This window comes from Amaranthus tricolor, chromosome 7, assembly GCF_026212465.1.
Source record: "Amaranthus tricolor cultivar Red isolate AtriRed21 chromosome 7, ASM2621246v1, whole genome shotgun sequence".
In the NCBI taxonomy this organism is placed as follows: Eukaryota; Viridiplantae; Streptophyta; class Magnoliopsida; order Caryophyllales; family Amaranthaceae; genus Amaranthus; species Amaranthus tricolor.
The window spans coordinates 11,080,804-11,102,394 of record NC_080053.1 but is presented as its reverse complement, the minus strand read 5'-3'; the positions used below and the strand labels follow the sequence as shown (position 1 = coordinate 11,102,394).

The 21,591-nt window shown below is 34.0% G+C and overlaps 1 protein-coding gene across 3 annotated transcripts in view; it reads right to left on the bottom strand.

Moving 5' to 3' along the window:
• LOC130818712 (uncharacterized) overlaps window positions 1-20,435 on the bottom strand; it is a 24,345-nt gene extending 3,910 nt beyond the window's left edge. For all 3 annotated transcript variants that reach the window (XM_057684883.1, XM_057684881.1, XM_057684882.1), the window contains exons 1-13: window positions 20,038-20,435; window positions 19,793-19,948; window positions 19,526-19,696; window positions 18,427-18,570; window positions 16,621-16,726; window positions 16,370-16,518; window positions 11,872-11,997; window positions 9,807-9,950; window positions 8,409-8,496; window positions 7,729-8,102; window positions 3,650-3,970; window positions 1,487-1,708; window positions 1-16 (exon numbers count right to left, since the gene is read on the bottom strand). The exon at window positions 1-16 is cut by the window's left edge. In XM_057684883.1, coding sequence (XP_057540866.1) covers window positions 1-16; window positions 1,487-1,708; window positions 3,650-3,970; window positions 7,729-8,102; window positions 8,409-8,496; window positions 9,807-9,950; window positions 11,872-11,997; window positions 16,370-16,518; window positions 16,621-16,726; window positions 18,427-18,570; window positions 19,526-19,696; window positions 19,793-19,948; window positions 20,038-20,250 — 2,230 coding nt within the window. In that variant the 5' untranslated portion in view covers window positions 20,251-20,435. The remainder of the gene's footprint in view (window positions 17-1,486; window positions 1,709-3,649; window positions 3,971-7,728; window positions 8,103-8,408; window positions 8,497-9,806; window positions 9,951-11,871; window positions 11,998-16,369; window positions 16,519-16,620; window positions 16,727-18,426; window positions 18,571-19,525; window positions 19,697-19,792; window positions 19,949-20,037) is intronic.
• Window positions 20,436-21,591: the final 1,156 nt, after the last annotated feature.

Sequence of the window (21,591 nt, the reverse complement as noted above, 5' to 3'; positions counted from 1 at the left end):
GATCAATATTTATGACCTGCAAATGTCAACAAAATGTGGCATGTCATTTCTTGTTTAGATGGCAAGTGGTCACAAAAGCAGCTTACTTTCATTTTTCCGGCTACAAAGCTGTAAAGCGCAACCAAACTTAATCGATTCTGATTTTGTTTGGTTTGAGACAACTCTTTAGATCTATCATTATCTGCAGACATTTATGTTTGATTTCATTATTATCCAGGAGAAGTATGTTGCTTCGATCCTTGACTTAACAATTTAATTCCAATGTTCAGTCACTCCAATAACTGACTAGTCAAATGACTCATCTTTCACTTTCGTTGCTAGTGTACAAGTTAAAACATTACAATGCCCAATACCCAATTTAGTGGCTCCCACCTAAGAAAGACTTTGGTGTTGGATGAACGCAACCTTTCCCTTGCAAAAAATCAGGTGTTATTTTTGATAGCAAACCATCTACAACTTCCCATAAAATAAGAAGTCTTTATGACTGACGTCATGGGTTGTAGAGGTCATGGTTTGTCGAGTTTTTGAAGGCATTAGAGTAGGTTGTGTCTAGCAATCCTATATTTCCTGCACTAAAGGCATGATAGATGATCGAAGTGTGACACAATAAGCTTCTTCACAGAGAATCGGGTTCCTTGTCTGATAGTTATTAAATCCTTGGACGCATTTGAAAATGTTGCGGCTTTGCGATCTTACTTCGCTGCATTGGTGACATGATGGGTGGTGAAGACGAGGCATGATACACTGTTGACTAAGGCTTTGTCAGTACATTTTCATTGATACAGTGATAAAATATCCTTTTATACCTTAGATTTCTTCATTTGCCTTTATAAAGTTTGTGTTGGGTGCAAGTAGTGTTATTACCCCTATGGCAGGAGGATTTCAGAAAAAGTTTATCTAGTGAGCAATCAGCAATAGCTAGAACAGGGGCAAAAAACAGCAGTCCTACTACGTACATACCCATAATTTGGGGACCATGGAAGCAGTAGATTCAACTCCCTGAAGTACTAAACTTATCAACAGGGACTAATTACTACTTATCTTAATCAACTACTACAACATTTCAAAGATTCATTGCTGAGATTGGCAAAATACTGATAGAACAATCTCATTGTACCAGAGGGGTAATGCTGTTGAAGGTAATGAAATATTTATCACAGTTACACCTCCATTATTTACCCTCTTCCTCTTCCAAACCTTATTCTACTTTGAACCACCAACCGCACTCATCATGAAAGACATGGCTCCCAACAAACCCAAGACACTCCTACCATCACCAGCCATCATTTCATAAGCTCATTCTTGTGAGTTGTGATCCCTGGTACAACCAAGGCCTCCTGAAATGATATCTCTGCCTCCATGAACTACAAACTTATTGCCCAGTATCTTCTATGTTCTAACAGAAATATTCTTATCTAAAAAGAAAAGGCATGCATACAGTTGGCAACTATTATTGGTGTGGCAGTTCAGTAAAAGCATTCCGTACCTGATTTGATCTTCTAGTCAAGGAACTTCCAGCTGTGAGAAAATCTACTATGCTTTCCACATTGTTCAGGATGATTTTGTCCTCGTCAGTTATAGTAGGTAAAATCCCTGCAGGTTTAAAGGGTCCAAAGGCAGGAACCATACCAAATACAGGAGCAATACCAAGGAAAGCGGTTATTTTTACCAACTGCTCCCTTGTCACTGCATCAACACCTTTTACAATCTGGATAACACACACAAAACAGCAAAATACAATAATCAGACACTAGATACACCAGGGTGAGTAGTAAAATTCCTAAATCACAGTAGCCAGTTAACAAATAGAGCTGATGGAAATAACAAGTTTAATGCCCTAATTAACTTTGCCTACTAGAACTTTAGTACACTTTCTGAATCTTACCTTAAAAAAGCCAAGTGGTCGTGAGGTTTAATTGAAAACAGTGGACATGTATCAGAATTGGATGTGCTTTTTCTCTATATGTCAAGCAGCATAATATGTTCTACCTCATCCTTAAAAGTTTTAAGGGACTGTTAGCTAAGAGAGCACAAGAGACGAGTCAAATAAGGGGAAGACAAGGTTAAATACCCCAAACCTTATTTTTTTGTTTTTGGTTCGACATCACCAAATCTGAAACACTCATCCCAGCTACCTATTTACTCATCTCTTCAATGTAAGGTATCTTTCCTCCAAACTCCTATCCAATATCCTATCCTCAGTCCTCAACGCAGCTAAGAACATTTGGATCTCTGTCTTCACCACGACCATTGGCACTTGCATCTCTTCACCATATGTCAACATCGTTGGACACACATTTCTATCATCATAGAAAAGATTTTGAAGACTGAATTCCACCATTAAAATTGAAATTCACAGAATTATGGTCGAATTAGACTAATTTAGACTTAATTGCGTTTTTGTGCAGTTTTATCTATCTACTCTTTTCTTAGACAAGTTTCTTGGTGGTATTAAGGCAATGATTTCGGGGGTCGGAATATTATTTGATAATTGTTGATGGGCTTATCGAGATTAAATTTCAGGGCTTGGTGTTTGGATTTAGAAATCTTGAATCATTAGTTGTGAGGATGGCAAGTTGATGCAAACTATTCTGTAACATTGTAATCCATGCAGCACATACATGTATAATGAAAAGCATGTCACCAAACTCAAAGGATTTGCAAAAATGAACATGTAATGTGTTTAAGCATTGCACCAAAAACACATAATTAATAAGGTACAATAAAAAGAATAAGTAATTGGAGCAGAATTCTTGTTGCTCTCCGCAATGCACAAAATCTATGATAAGCCTAGCTAGAACTGGTCGTCCAACCTCTAAAAAAATTGGGTTTGAAGCATAGTGCAAAAACAAGGCCGCATCGCATCGGCCGTGTTGTAAAGGTTTAAAAAAACAAAATATTTCCCATGTTGTAAAGGTTTTGAAGACCGTATTTTATGTTGTATCATAGGACGTCTCATAAATTTGACCACTAATTAAGCGTTACGATAACTGCTCATTCTCGTTACCGCATCACCGTTCCGGTGCTGCGATCGCGACCGTTCCCCATGTTTGCACTATAAATTGGAGAACCTAATTAAAAAAATTGATTGTTGGACAGGTAAAGCTCGTTCAACTATTTTAACTGTCAGTTAATGAAAAGCAAATTTATAAGGGGAATTTCACTGTGTCCATATAAAATTAATTCCGGTTTTTTCCCCGTATATGTTGTATATTTAATTTCTAGAATTTTCGGTACGGCCTTTACATACTTTGTGCAACTATGAGTACTCCTTTTGGTTTGTATCAAACATTCAAACTAATTTGATTTTGATGATCTACATCCACCATGATTTGAAATTTAATTAGTACCAACAAGCAAAGTTTGCAAAACTGCAGCTTTTTACAAGCTCATTTACCCTGCCAAGGCACTAATGAGGGACCACACTAATCCAACCCCCTTTTGTGTATTAAAAATAAATTAGTTTCAAAAGGGAAAGGGAAATTCAAAAGGTCTCAACCAGATACTTTTAGAGGAGGCATTGGCTTTCCTTTTTCTAAAAACCTTAAAGCATACTCCCCCTTAATTTCATCCGTAAATAGCAATGACATTCTTGATTGAAGAAAACATCAAAAATCTTATCAATGTTCAAGGAAAATACAAGACATACCTCATCCAGAAGAAATTCACGGAAAAAGTTTCCCTTGTCGGATAACAAAAAAGCTAAAGCAGCTCTAGTCTGAATCTGTTGATTTGGTGATGAATTTAAAGAAAATCCAGCATAATTATTGCTTTGTTCGCTCTGGAGAATGCCAAGTTCAGCCATTCTACCATTTAAATTCTCTCCACCTCCACTTTTGGCTGCTACAATGAAGGTTTCAAAAGCTTGCATTACATCAATAAATCTCTCAGCATCAAAAACTCCAGATTTTCCATATATGGTGTATCGAAGAGCATTCCTCAGACGTGGGGATTCATCGGTCAAAAGCCTCTGAAAACATGTAAAAGAAATGAATATTAAGCTTCAAATTCTATGTAACACAGAAAAGTGAGGAAACTAATAAAATCAAAAATTGTAATTTCCCAAATCCATTCATTCAAAAGAATTGAAAGATAAACCAACTATATGAAAAAAGGATACTCATGGTTTGCTTAATGATCATCAAACTTCTCTCTAAGGTTGAAAGAAGTATAAACTTCGAGTAACAACTTACAACACTTCATCTTGCTCTCTCTTTTCCTAAAAGAGTAATTTTCAGGAAAATAGATTCATATAGATTCCAACATATGTTAAGAGAAGTTTATGGCTACCCGAGTTCAATTTATTACTACAATAAGTTCCAATGACTTAAAGAAGTTCTAATAAGTTTCAGTAAGTTCATAAGATAATGTCCCCTTCGAATTGAAAAGTACATGGCATTCCAAGGTGCAAAGGTTCTATTGAGGTCCAAATCTAGGAAAAAAACATAACACACTTACGACACACTTCATTCTAGATTATTTAAATTCAAATTTCACAAAATATATTTCTATTTCATGTTATTTATGTTCCTCATTGCCTTGATATGCCCAATGTTTATCAAGGTAATAAGGCTAGCTCATCACCTCGTTTTGCAACTATTACATGCATGTCAAGATGCGAGTAAAATTTCACAAGTACTGTACCACATCTAACCATGGATATGAGTATAAATTTGGTGGGTAGTAAGTAGATATTGGTATGAAAAATAGTTGGTAGGTGGTGGGTATGCTGTCTTAACCACCTACATCCAACTGACCCGCTCCATACCCATCTACAATGCCTTATATCTGCTTGCCTCATTCACTGTGCTATTTTATAACTCTATATATGATTTATCAAGTTGGCAAAAGTTCAAAAAGTAAATATTCTATAATAATTTAGTTAAAGGTAGTTTACGTTTTAGAGCTATTAAATAAAATCTTTTATAAAACATGAAGTTTAACAATTAGTTTACGGATAATGATATAATGAATTATTCACTATTATTTTTTATATTTTTTTATTAAAATTTTATGTTTTAAATAAAATTAGATACAAACAAATTTATAACGAACGATGATGATATGGGGCACATATAAAGCGAACATTGCATGAATATTAAGTGAGTATAAGGTGGGTGACGTGACTTCAAAACTTTACAAATCATGTGCTCAATAAGTCCTAAACAAAAACCTAATGCTACATGATAAGTCAAAGGGTATGTCCACAAGTCCATATGTTAGCTATGGTCAAGTCAATGAAGTTGTGTGCAAGCCAACAATTTGAAATAATGTCTACAAAAGAAACTCTGTAAGTTCAAAGAGTCTAAGATATCACTCGTATTCCACAAGAAACAAACTCAAGAAGTACTATGCAAGTGTACATGCCGTGAGAAATAGAGACCCAAACCATACTAGTTGCAATGAGTGTGCGTCCAAAGGCATTGAAAGGAGATTCCATGATGACTATGGAAATAAAACTCTTGAAATACTCATAATTATTTTATAGTTATTGGGAGTAATTAAAAGAGAATTAAATGCCACCATAAAGTCGTGGAAAGTGAAGATATGAAGCACACGATCATCCACATTCATTCGTCCAACACTCATGGCCTTAAAAACAAAGTATTAAAGAAATATGATGACGAGGACTTAAAGCCTTCTTAAAGATGTTCATAAAGCTGGTTTTTTAGTCTCTTAATTGAGTCATAAAATCAGTAATAAGTTACTTTTAATGCAACATAGTTTAATTAAGATGTCTAATTTAATGAACCTAGTCATTTTGGACGGTATATGTGAAATTGTTTAGGTTGATTAATTAATTTTTTCCTTAGAAGTTAGAGTATGTATGTGGTCATCCTTGCATGTATTGAATTAAAGTAATGGCATGATATTACCTTAAGTTAAATGATCATGTAATCAATGAGTCAAAGTTAATGAAAAGTATAGGTACATATAAATTCATGTTAGATAATAGGATTGTAATTCTTCATGTCAAAGCAGTGAATTGATAAACAAAAACCATCTTCATGAAAACTAAAAATAAAACTTGAGTTACAATTTAATTGTGTTGTCATCATTGTGATATCTTAATTTTCGATTTAAGACCATTGTTGAAGTGTGTCTTCTAAAAGGACTTAATGAACTCGATTGCTCCTAGGTATGTCCGAAGAGTTCTTGGTTAAAGTGCCTTTAAAGCATCCTTTTTCCTTCTTTTTCTTCTTCGTCTTTCTCAAGCTCTTCTAAGCTAGAACCTAACCCACCCAATCCACATTAGTGAGTATGACTGTGATGAGTATACCTAGTTGGCTATGGTGGGTTAAGATGAGTTTGAATACATACCTAGGTGGTCACACGTGGGTTAGAAAACTTCAACCAACATGGGTAGTGAGCATGTGGTAAGTATTGAAATTTTAGGGGGTATGGGTATTGGCTAATAGTCATTATAACACTTGGCTAAGATACTTAGAAAAGGTAAAGGATTGAATAGTTTTCGAAGCCCCAACATCACCAAATCAAAAAACCGAAACAAAAAAGAATGGAAAATGCAAACTTACGTTCTTGCACTTCAACTCTTACAACCCCTTGCTCCTCCACACCCACAATTGAATGCTAAGCTCACTTGTTGCCTCAAAATCAATGGATTAGATGTGCGATTGCTAGTGTGTGGCTGTCGGCACAATAAGTTAATTCTACAACATTGCATACACGTAATAAAGTAATCATCAATAGTTCCATCCTCTCTCATCCTCATCCTTTGCCCTCCACCTAATTCCCTGGCACAAACCTCATTCATACATATCATTCTCACTTGTCAATATTGAAATCTCTAATTTATCTCTAGCCTCACTATGCCTAAACATTGCCTTTTAAATTGTTACTTTGTGGTCATATACATATACTCAAAGTGAAGTTCTACGACATCATTCACGTTGTACTGAATTTAACTCTTAAGTGACAAAAATACAGAGTTAATGGAGTTATATGGGTTGCAAATAAAAATAACTTCTTTTGCTGCAACCCTCCCGAGTAATCTAGATCCTAAAAGTTCCTCACTCTAAAGAAGTGCACCATGCATTGCAACCCTAAGTGACTTAGGAAGGTGAGAAATTGTAACAAAAATTCAGGGATGGTTTCTCTACCACATTTATAGAGTTTCATCTGGAGTCCAAATGCAATTCTCCATTATCTAGAGGCAAGCCAAAGAAAATTTTGATGAAAAGCCTGGAAATACCAATTAAAATTTAACATCTAACATTTGTAATTCTGCTATAGCTGGATTGATCGCAACCATTACATAAATCACAAAAATTAAAAAAAGATCAGCATTGAAACATTATTCTTGAATAGATGAAAACTTAACTGAGAGTCATTTATTGGCATTGAGGCAATAAAATATGGTATTAAATGTTGTAATTGAAACGTCGGCCTAACAAAGTGTCAATTGGGAAAAGCCTCATTGTTGGTTAAAGCGTAAGGCAATGGACACCCAACCTCCCCTTATCCTTACCATATGGAAAGTGGACCCTACTAAGAGACATTAGGGCAGAGACAGATCTTACTTAGGGCCAAGTCAATATACAAGATAGACTATTCAAATTTGGCCCCACCTCACATTGCATTCCAGCTCCGTCCCTATATTGGGGTAAAGCAATATATTGGAACAGTAGCATAATCACAGGCTAATTACAAAAGATCGATGATTAAGACATCAATATGGACAAAAAAGCCCCAGAATAAAGCAGGTACCTGAGCAATGTATGGGTAAGCTTCATCCACAATAGCAAATTCCGGATTTCCGACCAAAGCAATGCCTTCTAAAACTCCTATTGCTCGAATAATTAGAGCAAAATAAGGGGGTATCCGGAATGGATAATCAAAAGTTATCTGTGCCAGATCTGACGCAAGCTCCTGAAAGTTGATATTCTTCGCTCCGCCACCTTCAAGTGCCTGGTCAAAAACTTTTGCAAGAACAGGCAAAATGGGCCCCAAATTAACTCCTTCTGGGATGAAATCCAGCTTGACAAAATCTTTTACTATAGCGTCATAATCTCGATGAATAAGGTGGGAAATTGCTTCAATCATTCCATACTTCTGATCATCTGTTAGTTTTGTAACTAAGCCTGTAGCAGAAAAAATTTACCTAAAAGTTTCAGTACCTACGCATGCAAAATAACATAGATGCTTGCATTAAGAAGTTTTTTCTCGAAAGATGGCACAAAAAAGTATTATTGGTGCATGCTTGCTATCAATCTTATTCAACACTTCAAATAAATGATTCACCCACCCAAACCTTCGAAATGCCTCAAATAAGCTTGTTAAAGCCCAAAACACTATTTTATCAACCACTCCCAAATATTTCACACCCACATGCACATAAGAGAATAGGCTATGAACTGAAAGCACCTACAACATAAATTAAATATTACCAAAATCAAGTATAGCCAACTTCCCATCAGGAGTTCGGATAAGATTCCCCGGGTGAGGATCAGCATGAAAAAATCCAGTATCAAGCAACTGCACACAGTTTACCAAACAGATAATTAAGTATGAATGTTCTACAAAATATATATTTAATTGCTACAAAACATGCACCTCAATCAAAAATACAAATACTGTTAGCAGCATATAGTCGAAGTGTAATTGTTCTACAGTGGAACCAGTTGTACCAGTAGCAGAATGGCATAATCATACATTGAAAATCGATACTGACATGGAAAACTTTTCAGCTCAATAATTCAGTTATGGATCCTCAACTTATTCATCTCAACTCCCCATGGAACTTATGATACTCTAATAAACATATAGAGCCACACAAGTACCCTACTCAGTCAAGGATTGAGCATACTTGCATGGAAAATCTTTAAACTTGAAGTTTGAAGGACATGTTAAACAAGATGTCATTTTGTCAAATGACGGTAGTTAGTAATCCTTGAGTAAATGTGACACAACCCTCAGTATATACCTAAAAAAGTATATCTACAAATGCCTATGATAAAAAAGTTTATGGGCAAGTAGAGAAAGCAGGAGTCCCTTCTATCTCATGGTACACCATATCAAAGAGATCAGGACTCAGATTGTTGGGTTAAACACCAAAGTCAATCTCCAATCCCCACCAAGGAGATGTTTTCCCAGCGACCAATATCTGAGTTCCCCTCTTTTCAGAAATACAAAAAGACCAAACAAAAATAATCTCTTCTTTCCTCTCTGAACTAAGCAAACATCCAGTATAATAAATGTCAACCTTGCAACACATAAAAATAATTATATTGTTTTATTATTATTTGATACCTGAAATTTTTTCCTCCACCAACTTTTTATTTGGCCTTACACTCTTACCGAAGAAGTATAAGACATGCAAATGATGTGAGTTGGTTAGTGGAGGAGTATGTGGCTGATGGTTGCCATTATTTAAAAAGGTAGTAGTTATCAAACTCGACAAGAAAAAGTGGTGTTTCTTTCACAGTGAAGAAAGACAAACATGCATAATTTTTCAAAACCATGTTTCAAAAAGTCCAAAAAAAAAGGGAATGAAATTAAGGATATAAACTGATATACAAAAAGCTACCAAGTACAGTAATTCCACTAATTGTGACTAAATTGTGTTTTAACAAGTAGAAATTGATGTAGTTGGATTAGGCTTGAGCTTGTGACTTAAAGGTCACAAACTCGAGCCTTCTCAACAATGTTTCTCCCCTCCTCTGGTGTAACATCATTTTTTTCAGTGAGTAAACCAGAGTGAAACTTTACCTCTATAGAAAAATAAAAACATTTTAATAGATTAGAAGATAAACCAGCTAATGATAGGAACATATACATTTACATACCTGCTTAAGATAGCATATGACTCCAACATTAACCAGCTCCCCGACGTCACTTTCTGTACTTTGCGATAGCTTCTCACCATCAATCCACTGTGTTGTAAGAACCTTTCTTGAGGTATACTTATCGTAGGTTTTTGGTACGACCACCTGAAAGCTCCAATTTTAGTATTTGATTAAACAGATAGAGAAATCAGAAATGTATTTGAATTCTTTCAGCAAATGCTATTGAATTAGATGGAGTAGACAACTATTAAAGAAAAGAAATGCTTATGAACCATGGTAGATACTAGCGGAAAAAATGTATGAGCTCTAATCTAGCACAAGAATAAAATAGGTTTCTGAAAGAGTCATGAATCATGGTTTCAAATTTATAATGAGGCAAGTAATTTTGTCAACCAGGTGAAAGGAACAGCTATTGGAAAATACATTATATCTAATATCATTCATGAATTCATTTGTTCATTCCTTTTTTTTTCTTCAGTTTACAAATTTCTGGTACCCCTTATTATGATCACCAGATTGAAGTAGCACACTCTTTCTACCATGGACACCATATTACGAATAATTGACCCTTCATCAAAAAGCTTGAAGCTCAAGAAGTTGGACCATTTTCTCCAGCTACTGACATGGAGGAAGTAGCTGTACATGTGATCTCCAGCTCTATTTTCAGGAAACGGAGCTGGTTTATGCAAATATTTATTTAAGTTTTCTACCAGAGAGATTCTTAATTTGAAGGTTGTGCCACTGGAAAGAGTCCTGCGATAAGGCTTAATTTGAAGATTTATGCCAATATTAATTTAAGTTTTGCAAAGCAGATTTAAAGCATGAATATTTTTAGGTCTATCCTACAGTACATAGATCACATCCTTTTGGCATTAGATTAAAAATATAATATAGATTAGTAAAAGTTGCTAATATTTCATTAAATATTATAAAGTTTTGATGAAAAAGAAATTCCAGTTTTCTTACAGTATGATGACCACTGGTTGGGTTCTAGAGGTGATTTGTCCCTTTTTCAAATCCCAGAATAAAGAAATACTGGGGAATTGGTCAAGAGAATTCATAGGCAGGAACATGGAAGTTGGAAGGGGAAGTTTTATTGACTTAACATACTGAAAACGTCTTCACGATTTCAGATTGTTTACTGAAGCAACTAACTTCATTTTAGTTGGGTAACAACTTTATAGTATACTGTCATGCAGGCTACACAACCAAAGGATATTTTGGTCTATCACAGAAGGGGTAAAAAGAGTGAGGTGGCAAATATCACCAAGGGGGAATGAATGATGTAACAGAATGTGATTGAGGGTATTCTAGAAAGGGAATCTTTTTGTAACCAACTATGATGAGGCAGCAGTTTTGTACTACTGTTAGCTATTTATATGCACTTGTGACAATTGGTTAGGCAATCAACGAAATATACTCTCAATTATTCTCTCTTCTAAATTCTTCTCTAAATTCTCCTCTTCCCTGTACTTCTTTTCTTATTCTTCTTATTCTCTAACTTCTTCTCTGAAATTCTTCTTTTCTTGCTTGGCAGTAGATAGTTCACCACATATACATGCATTAGTTCTGTTCAGAAAATGAGAGAGGAAGCACAGAAAAAGAACCCTTTTTTCAAGTTACATAAATTACTGTTGGTTCTTATAAAATGTATAGAATTCAAATTAAGTGAATAGTTAGGAAAGTCATTTTCATATAAAAAGAAACGCGAAAGGAAATTCATTTCAATGAATATATAAAGAAAGTCGTGAAACATTCGAAGTATATTTTTTCCCACAATCCATAAAAATACAAAATTATTTTGACCTTTCTGACTGATCTAATGAATTAAAGAAAAAAACAAGGACAGAACCAGAGCAGCTTCAGCAATTAAACATGCCTGAGATAGCATGAAATAAGACATTTTCATCATTAAATACCCACAAACTCAAATAAACATCACTACCCAACAAAACCAGTAATTTAAGTAGCAGCTTCAGTAAAATAATAAACACATTTTTATAGACAACAAAATGTTCAAATGTAAATAAAATTTGGATGACAACAAAACAAAAGAAAAGAATACCTGAGGAAGGTCCTTTTTCATCATTTCTGCAAAAAGTGTACCATTTTCACCCTCATTAACATAGTCAAGCTCTTCAAAGAAACGTGCGGCCCATTCATCAACCAAACCAACCACATCAACAGATATCTGAGCACATGTATAGGATGGGAGAGTTGAAGTCAGAAATAAAGCTATACATCTTAAATAAAGGCCCCTTTCTAATCCTTGTGACAGAAAAAGTAGGGAGACATTGGATAAGTCAACATCAAATGTAACATCCGTTTTTTTTTAATAATAATAAATAATAATAATAATAATAATAATAATAATAAATAAATAAATTTCAGAAAAAAAAAATTTTAAAAAAAATAAAAATAAATAAAAAAAAAAAGAAAACATAACTCCCCATTAACAATAACTTCCCACTCCTCCCTCTAAACCTTATAACCAACCTCACTTACCTATTATAAATTAAATCAATTACCCTTAATTTCATTCACATTATTACTCACACTTCCTTTTTCTCCTACAAACTCTTCCTCCATCTCCCATTTGCTAAAAATTCAAGTCAAGAAAACGCAAGATTTCGATATTAAAGACAGCGAATTCGTAGACAGAGATTATTAGGAGCGTAAGTTGTCTAGGATCGCGTGACAAGGTAATTCTCAATGTCCATCTAATTAGGACTATCCCGTTAGTATTATGTGCTAAGTGATAATTAATGTGTTTAAATGGGTGCATGATTTGATATGACATTATTTTATATGATGTTATGCTTAATATATTCTCAAATTATATTTACTATTATTTTTTTGTCAAACTTGAATTTATAATTTTTATTTCGATAAAATTTATATTATTATTTTGATAACGAAATTGGATACGATGTAAATTGGAAGAGAAATATTTATGATATTAATTCCTATTGCCACCAATTGATGTTAGAATGGTGATTTGGAAAATGAGATTTCAGTTGGATATTCCTGAGATATATATTTATTGGGAAAAATTTATGATCATAAAATATAATGTATAATGTATGTTTGATTATAAGTTTGTGTGCTCGCAACTAATTATTAAAATATATTAAATCACGTAAAGTGTAACACGAGGGAAATGAAGCTCTTATATTTGTTGTGATCCAAGTATAAGGGTGATGAACAGGTTGCCCTATTTGGTTAGTATAGCTGCCGACAGGTATTATTATTATTATTTCTGATACTTGATACGATGTTTGGTCTTCCTTCTATTTGTTGTGATCCAAGTAGAAGGGGTGTGCACACTAGGGTTCCCTGAGACTACTCTGCTGGTCTTGAATTATTTGGGGTGACGACCTCTTGATGAAGTAGGTATAGGGGTAAAGCCTCGGCCTACTGGCGTTCTCGTTCCCTCAAATTAAAAATTAATTATGTGTTTGTCATTATTAAATATCAAATTAATAAATTGGTTTATGTGATATTATATATATTGTTTTCTCAAATTGTTTTCTATTAAACTCAGCTATATGTTATTTTCTAAAATTGTTTTCAATTTGATTATATTTTATTTTCTTAAATCATTTTCAAACTTAATCGTTTTACGGAATGGAGTTGGAATTACTCAATTTCCTGATTTTGGGAGTTTTTCCCTTGTTTTTCTTGCATTCTTATGTTGCAGGTTATTGATTGCGTGGGAATCGTGGAGTGAGGATCACCTAGAAACATAGCTTTTGTTAGAGTCGTATTTCAGTTTAAATTTTACCTTAAGTTGTTTAAATTTTATATGGACATAGATTGCGTTTCAGTCTTCTCTTATGTTGTAAACCCTCTTTTGGATTTAAAGTTATTAAGTTATTTCTTAGTCGTTAAGCCTTACATCTATTTTATTAGAAATAGATGTGGCGGTAACACTCCCATGAGTAGGTTTTGGTTCATGTTTTCATTAAAGGTGTTTTCAAAAGTTCGACCTATTCTGAGGGTGTTACATCAAATATAGTCAAGACTCAAGAGCAATGCAACTTTACATTACCCCAAGCCATCATGTAGGTTCCACCTAAGCTTGGGGGCGGATGTACACAACTTTACCTTGTAAAAACAAAGAGGATCAATCAAGATAAGTATGGTTATTACAGAGATATTGGTTTCTCTTAGCCGTATTTCCCTAGAGTGGAATCAATAGGTCAGAAATGTTAGCTACCACCACACTCTTTCCTAAAGGAAGGAATATAGTGACATAAACACAAAGCAAGAAATAAATGTTACACAATCATTTATAATGCAGAGAAGCCATGGTTACTAATACGTACATAAACATAACTGTTGTACACCTTTTTCATCAAAAATGTCATCTAAAAAATCATTAAATGATTTGTCAAGCACAAAGTCCAACAAAATTTTTTCTTTTCAGGAGCGGAAAAGAGACCTTAAGACAAATATGACGAGCACCGGCCAACCAGTCACACAGCGCCCAGCACACCTAAACACCAACCCCTTTTTATAATCTTATTTTAAGGGTTTTTCATCCATTTCATCACAAAGTTTGCTTTTTCACAGTTCCACGAAGTGTTCCAAAGAATATAGAATAGAAAGGAAACGAAGAGAACAGAAGGGGAGGCAAGAGAATAGAAGGGGAGGCAAAAGAAAGGAAGGGTAAGAGGGGAAGGAAAAGAAAAAAGAGAAAAACTATTTTCCTTCCAAATCTTTCTGCTTTTGGAGAGATTTGGTCATCAAAAAAAGTAAGGGAACTAATATTTACAAATCTCTTCTTACCAAATTTCTCCCCTCCAAATTTGTTATCCAAAGAAAGAAAATTGTATCCATACAAATCCCTCCATGTCCTTTAATTCCGATTCTTACAATCCAAACAAAGTGTAATTGTCAATACAAAGCATACCTTTCCTCCTGTTCATCATATAGACAAAGTAATAAAAACTTTTCTTTGCAAGAAATAACAAACTAACAAATCACCATTACAAAATAATATAATAAATCCCTTGTAATAGTCTAGACTTTTCCAAAGGTTCTTCAAATGTCTCTTGTGCCCTTGTGTAGTTTCCTAGCATGACACCCAACTACCCCGTACATGTCCTAACATTCGTGATTAACATAACACATTTATGAAGTCCTGTTCACAATCTGCCATAGTTCATTTATGATCCAAACAAAATTTCTCTCACCACCACTTTTTTCAGATTCTTGAAAGAAAGGTTCTCCTTGTTAGTTGCTAGTGCAAGTATTACAATCAAACCTTTTGATGTTTTTTTAGCTAGGTATGACACATATTACAGGCACCTTCTATTTCTAATTAAGAAAATGATGTTCTAATAGCAAGAAGAGAATCAGCAGCATATGGTGAAATGGAAAATGAGTCATAAACATCCATATAAAGATTGTGAAATTTCATTCAATCCCATATTTAAGGAATATCCAACATCCGTAAAATGATCACGGCCAAAAGCCCAACATCATATGCTACTGAGTTGAGCTTATGAACAATCCCCTTGATGTTTAAATCATAGAGAACTGAAGGCACTCATATTCTCATAAAGAAATCTAAGTTCAAGACAGCAAACAATCAAATTCTTCCAGCAAGTGCTCTTTTAACCTTAGAGAATCATAAATGCAGCCCTCCTATGATAAATCTTGAAGAAAACAGATGTTTTGAGAAATCTTTAAGCAGTGTTGTCCCACTAGTATCCTAGGTTCTATAAAACATATTTCAAACTAAGTATGTGTTATACTTAGCTTTTAAACGTGTTTCTCCAATGAAGAAATAAAAACTAGGCCAAACACACTCATTTTTAGCAGACGAAATAATATTTGAAAAAGTCAAAAGTAACCTCTAGAGGGTGTAAAAGGAGAAGCTACAATTTATAGCTTCTAATTTTTACTTCTCTAAAAAATTGTGATTTATTATTTAATAACTTTTTATCACAAAAATTTACCTTGAACTTTTCAAAATTAGCCTATCATTTCCACCTTATGTCTCATAAAGATATTCTGAAATATATCAATATTATTTGTCAGAAGATGAAGTATTCCTCTATCTTCTCTCTCTGTTAAATGTTAAAAGATATATTTTCTACTTCCCCGCTCATGTGTTATTGAATTTTTTAAAACTTATGAACAAACTTTTTTTTAAAGTATTGGACATATTTAATTTGATCACTATCATAACTATATTTTTCCATCAAAAAATATTATTAAAGTGTAAGAGTGAAAAAGGAAAAGGTAAAACACACAAAATTTTTTCTGTTTTCAGACTCAATTTAGAAATATAAGTCCAAAAAATTTGTTTTAAAAAGTGTTTTCCCAAAAGCACAGTTTTCTACACGGGAGTTCTTTTCTAAATGTTTAGCCAAACATACATAAGGTATGTATATCCAACAAGAAGATGTGACATTCCATTTTACACTTCAAAGTTCAAACTAAGGAAACAAAGAATATAAATGTCCCTAAATTGTAAATTATTTGTTAATAGGAGATAGAAAGTAATTTGCAAAAACTTTAACACAAATTTCAAAGAATTTTGAAGGAGATACCTGAGGGAACTTTCGAAGAACCAACCCTAAGTTTCGTATGATGAACAAATCAACTGTTACAGTTTCTAGAACAAAAGGCCTTTGCACTTTAACAGCAACCACATCCCCATTCTCTTTCAATCGACCTTTATAAACCTGTCCAAGAGATGCTGAGAAAGCATTTCCAAGCCATATTATTAGGTATCTCAATGGCAATTTGCAAATGGATCATTATACTTCAAAAACCAAAAAAACTGTAAATACTCAATTACCGGCAGCGATGGGAGATGGTGAAAGCTCATCATAAATTTCATGCCAAGGTTTCCCGAGCTCTTCCTCTATCAAAGCCATTGCAACATCATCTGGAAATGAAGGAACCTAATGACACAACCAACATAGAGCAAAGACAGTCATCAGATAGGTAGAAGGGAAAAGGCTAAGTTTTAACAAACAAGACAAGCATTTTTGTTTGATATAGCAAAAGTTATGGTTTCAATATGAAATAAATCTGGCTAGGATCTCAAGGCTAACATCACAAAGCACATTAAAATTTTCCAAAATCATCCACATGACACCCTTTAACAAACCTCGACTAACACTTATAACATACCTAACCCATGCTCCATCAATGGGAAGATTAATTTGCACATATATAGAATAGAAGTTTAACTAAACGTAAGAGCTAAGTTAATAGGGACACTTTAGTGGCATTAGGATATTGTTTTGTAAGATTATAATATGGTCTCTTTCATTCTCATGATAGACGTCGTAATGACATTACAGTAATAAATAATAGGCAAGAAGAATGAAGCTAATAATCCACTGAGTTGAAAGACTACGGAGAATCAAAGAAACCGCGGTATCTAAAATCAACTCACTAGACAAAAGAAAAATAAAGTAAAAATCCAAATACCACCATTCCAAAGGCAAAACATATTAGGCACTCAGTATTCTAATCCCTTAAACTGATACATACTGACTAATAAATAAAATAATTTAAAACATAAAGAAGCGAGGAGCAGGTTGAACAACTTGCTTGAAGGCTTCAGAGTAGATGAACAACCATCAATGCGTACGTAAGCAGCCATTAAGAGTTTTTATCATAGCAATTGGTAGATCCAAACTTCAAAAAGGGGCAAAAAAATTTCAAAGAATTCCATCATATTACCCCATTGCCATTAAGTGGCTCCCACCTAGATTGGGATTTGGAGGGTCAGATGTACACAAGCCTACCCTTGTTGATGATGAAACTAACAAAGAGGATGTTCCCGACTGACCTTTGATAGCAAACGTTATGTGCAACTACACATAAATAAAAACTAGTCAAGATTTTATGAGTTATTTTTTTAATCCACTATAATCTGAAACCAAAGAACTATAAAACTTTAGCCCCATTGAAATTGGCATGAAAAAAATTTCAAAGCGATCAATCATCATTCAAATTGGAAACAAAACATTTCATTACCCCCAATGCCATTAAGTGGCTCTTACGTGGGGTTCGAAAGTCGAATGTACACCATTTCACCCTTGTCAGTGATAACAAAGTGGTTGTTCCAATTGACCCTTGGTAGAAATTAGCAAACATCATTAGCAACTTTCACATAAAAAACAAGCACATAATTTAATACGTCATTTTAATATTTATCCATTATCATCTGCAACCAAAAAACCATAAGGCTTTGACCCCACCAATATAAGGGACTCTTGATTCGGCTAAATATATTTTTCAAAGAATACCAATACAATTTTGCCGTTAAACAATAAGAATGTAACTAGAACTAGTTCTATACTTTTTTTTCCCATTTTTGAGATTGTGAACTTTGTCTAGGGTTTTGTGGAATTTCCTTCAGCTTCAAGTTCCTCATTGTCACACCAATTAAAGAGACAGTCACTTTCAAGCGTTGAGATGAGTTTTAAGCTAAGCAACTATAGTAACATACTAAAATCTTTTCCCAGAAAAAATGTGTGCACTTGTTGTGTTAATATGGAAGTAAAGATACTTTAAACTAGCCCACCTTAGGGAAAACAAAATTCCATATTCAAGATCATCTTCAACCACAAAAAGCATCCTACATTACCTTATCACAAAGCTTTTGGAGTTCCATCATTGCACTTGGTGACAATATATCCGGTCTGATGCTAAGAGCTTGCCCCAGTTTGATATATGCAGGTCCCAAAGAAGTTACTATCTCCCTTAATTCAATTGCACGTGCAACTTCATTCTGAAATAGAGGGGGAACTACAATATCAGCATCACATAAATCAGGATCCATTTAGAAATTGAAACTTGATAATTAAGTTTGGAGAAAAAATTTAGCAACACCTTTTTAGAATTAATTAAAACATTGTATGTTAGTTTTTGATAAAGAAAGAGAAAAGATAATAAACACAAAACCGCAGGTGAATTGTTGTTACTCTTGAGCGCTTTTTCTTTGAGCTCTTTTTGACAACACAAATAAAGCATATAAAGCAAGTACAGAATTCCATTTTCAAAACTACTGCTTAAGTAATGCTTGGGCAAAACCCACAGTTGCCACAACTATCAACTATTTATGGAGACTTCTGCTCTAACCAATAGATGGACAGCCAATCATCTAGGACAAGATTTACATTATGTTGGCTGTGAAACAAGATTCATAAAGTCAAAATTTTACTTTGTCAAATATGAGAGATACCAAGACACAAGCCTTGCAAGTATACAGAACTAATTAACCACCAACAACATTTTATTACCCAATGCCATTAAATGGCTCCCACCTAAGCGGGATTTTGAGGGGTGGAATGCACTTACACCACAACAAAGAGTTTGTTTCGGATCAACCCTTAATAACTAGCATTATCTACAACTTCACGTAGATAAAAAAAAGTGCATGTGATTCAACGAGTTTTTTTGATCATTGAGCTTATAAGAAGATACAATTGGACTTGTAAGACAATTATGTTACCTCCAGCAGATAGATACTTAATAACTTGCGCGAGAATAAAGAAAATAATACATTATCAAATGAGAAAACTAGATCCCATCCCAAACAGTGGCATTAACATTGTAATTAAAAAAAAAACTTAAAAAAAATATAATAAAAAAAAACAAAAAACAAAAAACAAAAAACATAAGCAGCTGAATAGCAAAAAATAGAGATGAAGGCATCTCTTGTATGATAGAAGTGAAAATGTTACCTCCTTGACTTTTTTATTGATGACATCCAATCCAAGACGAGAAAGAAAGCCACCAGCAACAGAAAGCAACTGTACAATGCGTGTGGCAACAGCACGTGGACGTTTACCCCAGTAAGAAGATATGCTAACAGGATCGTATACCAACGGCAGGAACTCGCTGCTTTCATCAACCTAGTAAACAATTCAAGTCCAACAAACAATCACCAACAAATTCTTCATCATAAAGTATAATTAAGATTCAACAGTAAAAAGGCTAAAAAAACTAACCTCAACCAAACGGAGTTGAACATCAGCAGCAGCAAATTGGGAGTCGGTCAAATTTTGTCCCCTTAGACCTCTCATCAGAATAGCTAACTCTTCATTCTCTTCCATCTGTGCTCTCACCCTCTTAATCTCTTGAGACATTTCACCAACTCTCTTCATCTGCAAATTGCAATTAATCAATTCAATTGTACGAGTAATTGTTATGAGCAACTGTACAAATTCAATAAAAAAACGGTGAAAACAAAAACCTTTCCAAGAGAACCAGGAACGGAAGATCTATTACTGGAGTCAGAAACAAGAGGGTCATTGCGGGAGCCGGGAGGAGTAGCAGTTGCAGTGGCGCGAATTACGAATTTATGGCGACACAAATTGTTATTGGAACTGGAGTAGTAGTGCGAAAACTTGGGGGTCTGCGAATGAAGATCACTCAAGTATGCTGGAGCTGGTGAACGCAGCGCCATTGTTGGACTGGTCTGTACTGGACAGGACTACACTAGATAGAGAAAAATGAGTCTTATTAAATGTGTGGCTTCTGAATTTTTTATTCCTGACTCCTAACTTCACTTTTTCCTCTATTTTTGTAGACTCCTCCGTCTCGCAGTTTTATTCCTGCGGTCTGTCTTTTCTTCACATACTTGTTCTTCTCACAGCCACTACTATTCTCATTTTCTTTTGCAAATCAATTAGTGGCAAATCTTGGGTGACATGGTCACGTACTACCTACAAATTTAGCCTTTAATTTAAAAGTTGTCATTTTTTAATTTAAATGGAATATTTTTGAACCTTGAAATTAACATTTGAAATCTTGAATTTGACAAATTTTAAATCATTGGAATATGTATTTTAAGTCTTGAAATAAATATTTTACATTCAAAGTAGGTAAGTAAAATATAAAAGTAATGGTTTCAGTATGGGATTTAAGAGTTAGAATTGCATTTTAAATAGTGGAATGAGTATTTTAAGAGTTGAAGTCGATAACTTAAAAATTAAATTAATCCTCTGAAGAAGAAAGATTGAGGCTTGGAGTAGGAATTAAGGCTTTGATGTTTTAAGGCTTGGTTTCGACAAGTATAAAAAAATTTTTGTCGAACGCATGAGGCGGCCGCATACAAGTTTTTTTGATATCTCACGTACGGGTCCAAAATAGGCTCAATGACCCGATCTTTACCCGACCTTGTAACTAAACTCGATTTGATCCAACATAAAAATGGATTAAGAATTATGTAAAAACCAACACGAATACAAGAATTGAATTTAAACAGACCAAAACCATCTGACCCAAAATCAACCGATGATACAAATAAACAGCTTTAGTCTCATGCTACTTCCATAAATTTTTATTTTGTCAAATACATCAACATTCAACACAACATTGATTATTGCATTTCGTCTAAGGGCTGTTTCACAACTGGTTGTTAATTATTGTTGTTACTTGTTGGTTAGTTAAATTAATATAATATAATGTAACCGAAGAGATAATAAAGTAAGAATATAATATAATAAGAACATATAATTTTATTTGTAAATGTTAAATAAAACTACGATTCTTTAAAGCTGAAAATGGGTTAAATAGTGTTCTAAATTAATATAAAAAGTTACTAAAAAAAATTTAATATTAAAAGTCAATTATATTCAAAATTTATTCCGAAAAAGTGTTTTTATAAAAGATTATTTCAAAGAAAAATTACTTAGAATAATCCAACCTTTTATGATTTTCCTACAATATTCCCACCTATTGAATAACCATGAATAATCCCAACTTTAGGGGGTATTTGCCTATAGTAAGCTTGGGTAACCCGATG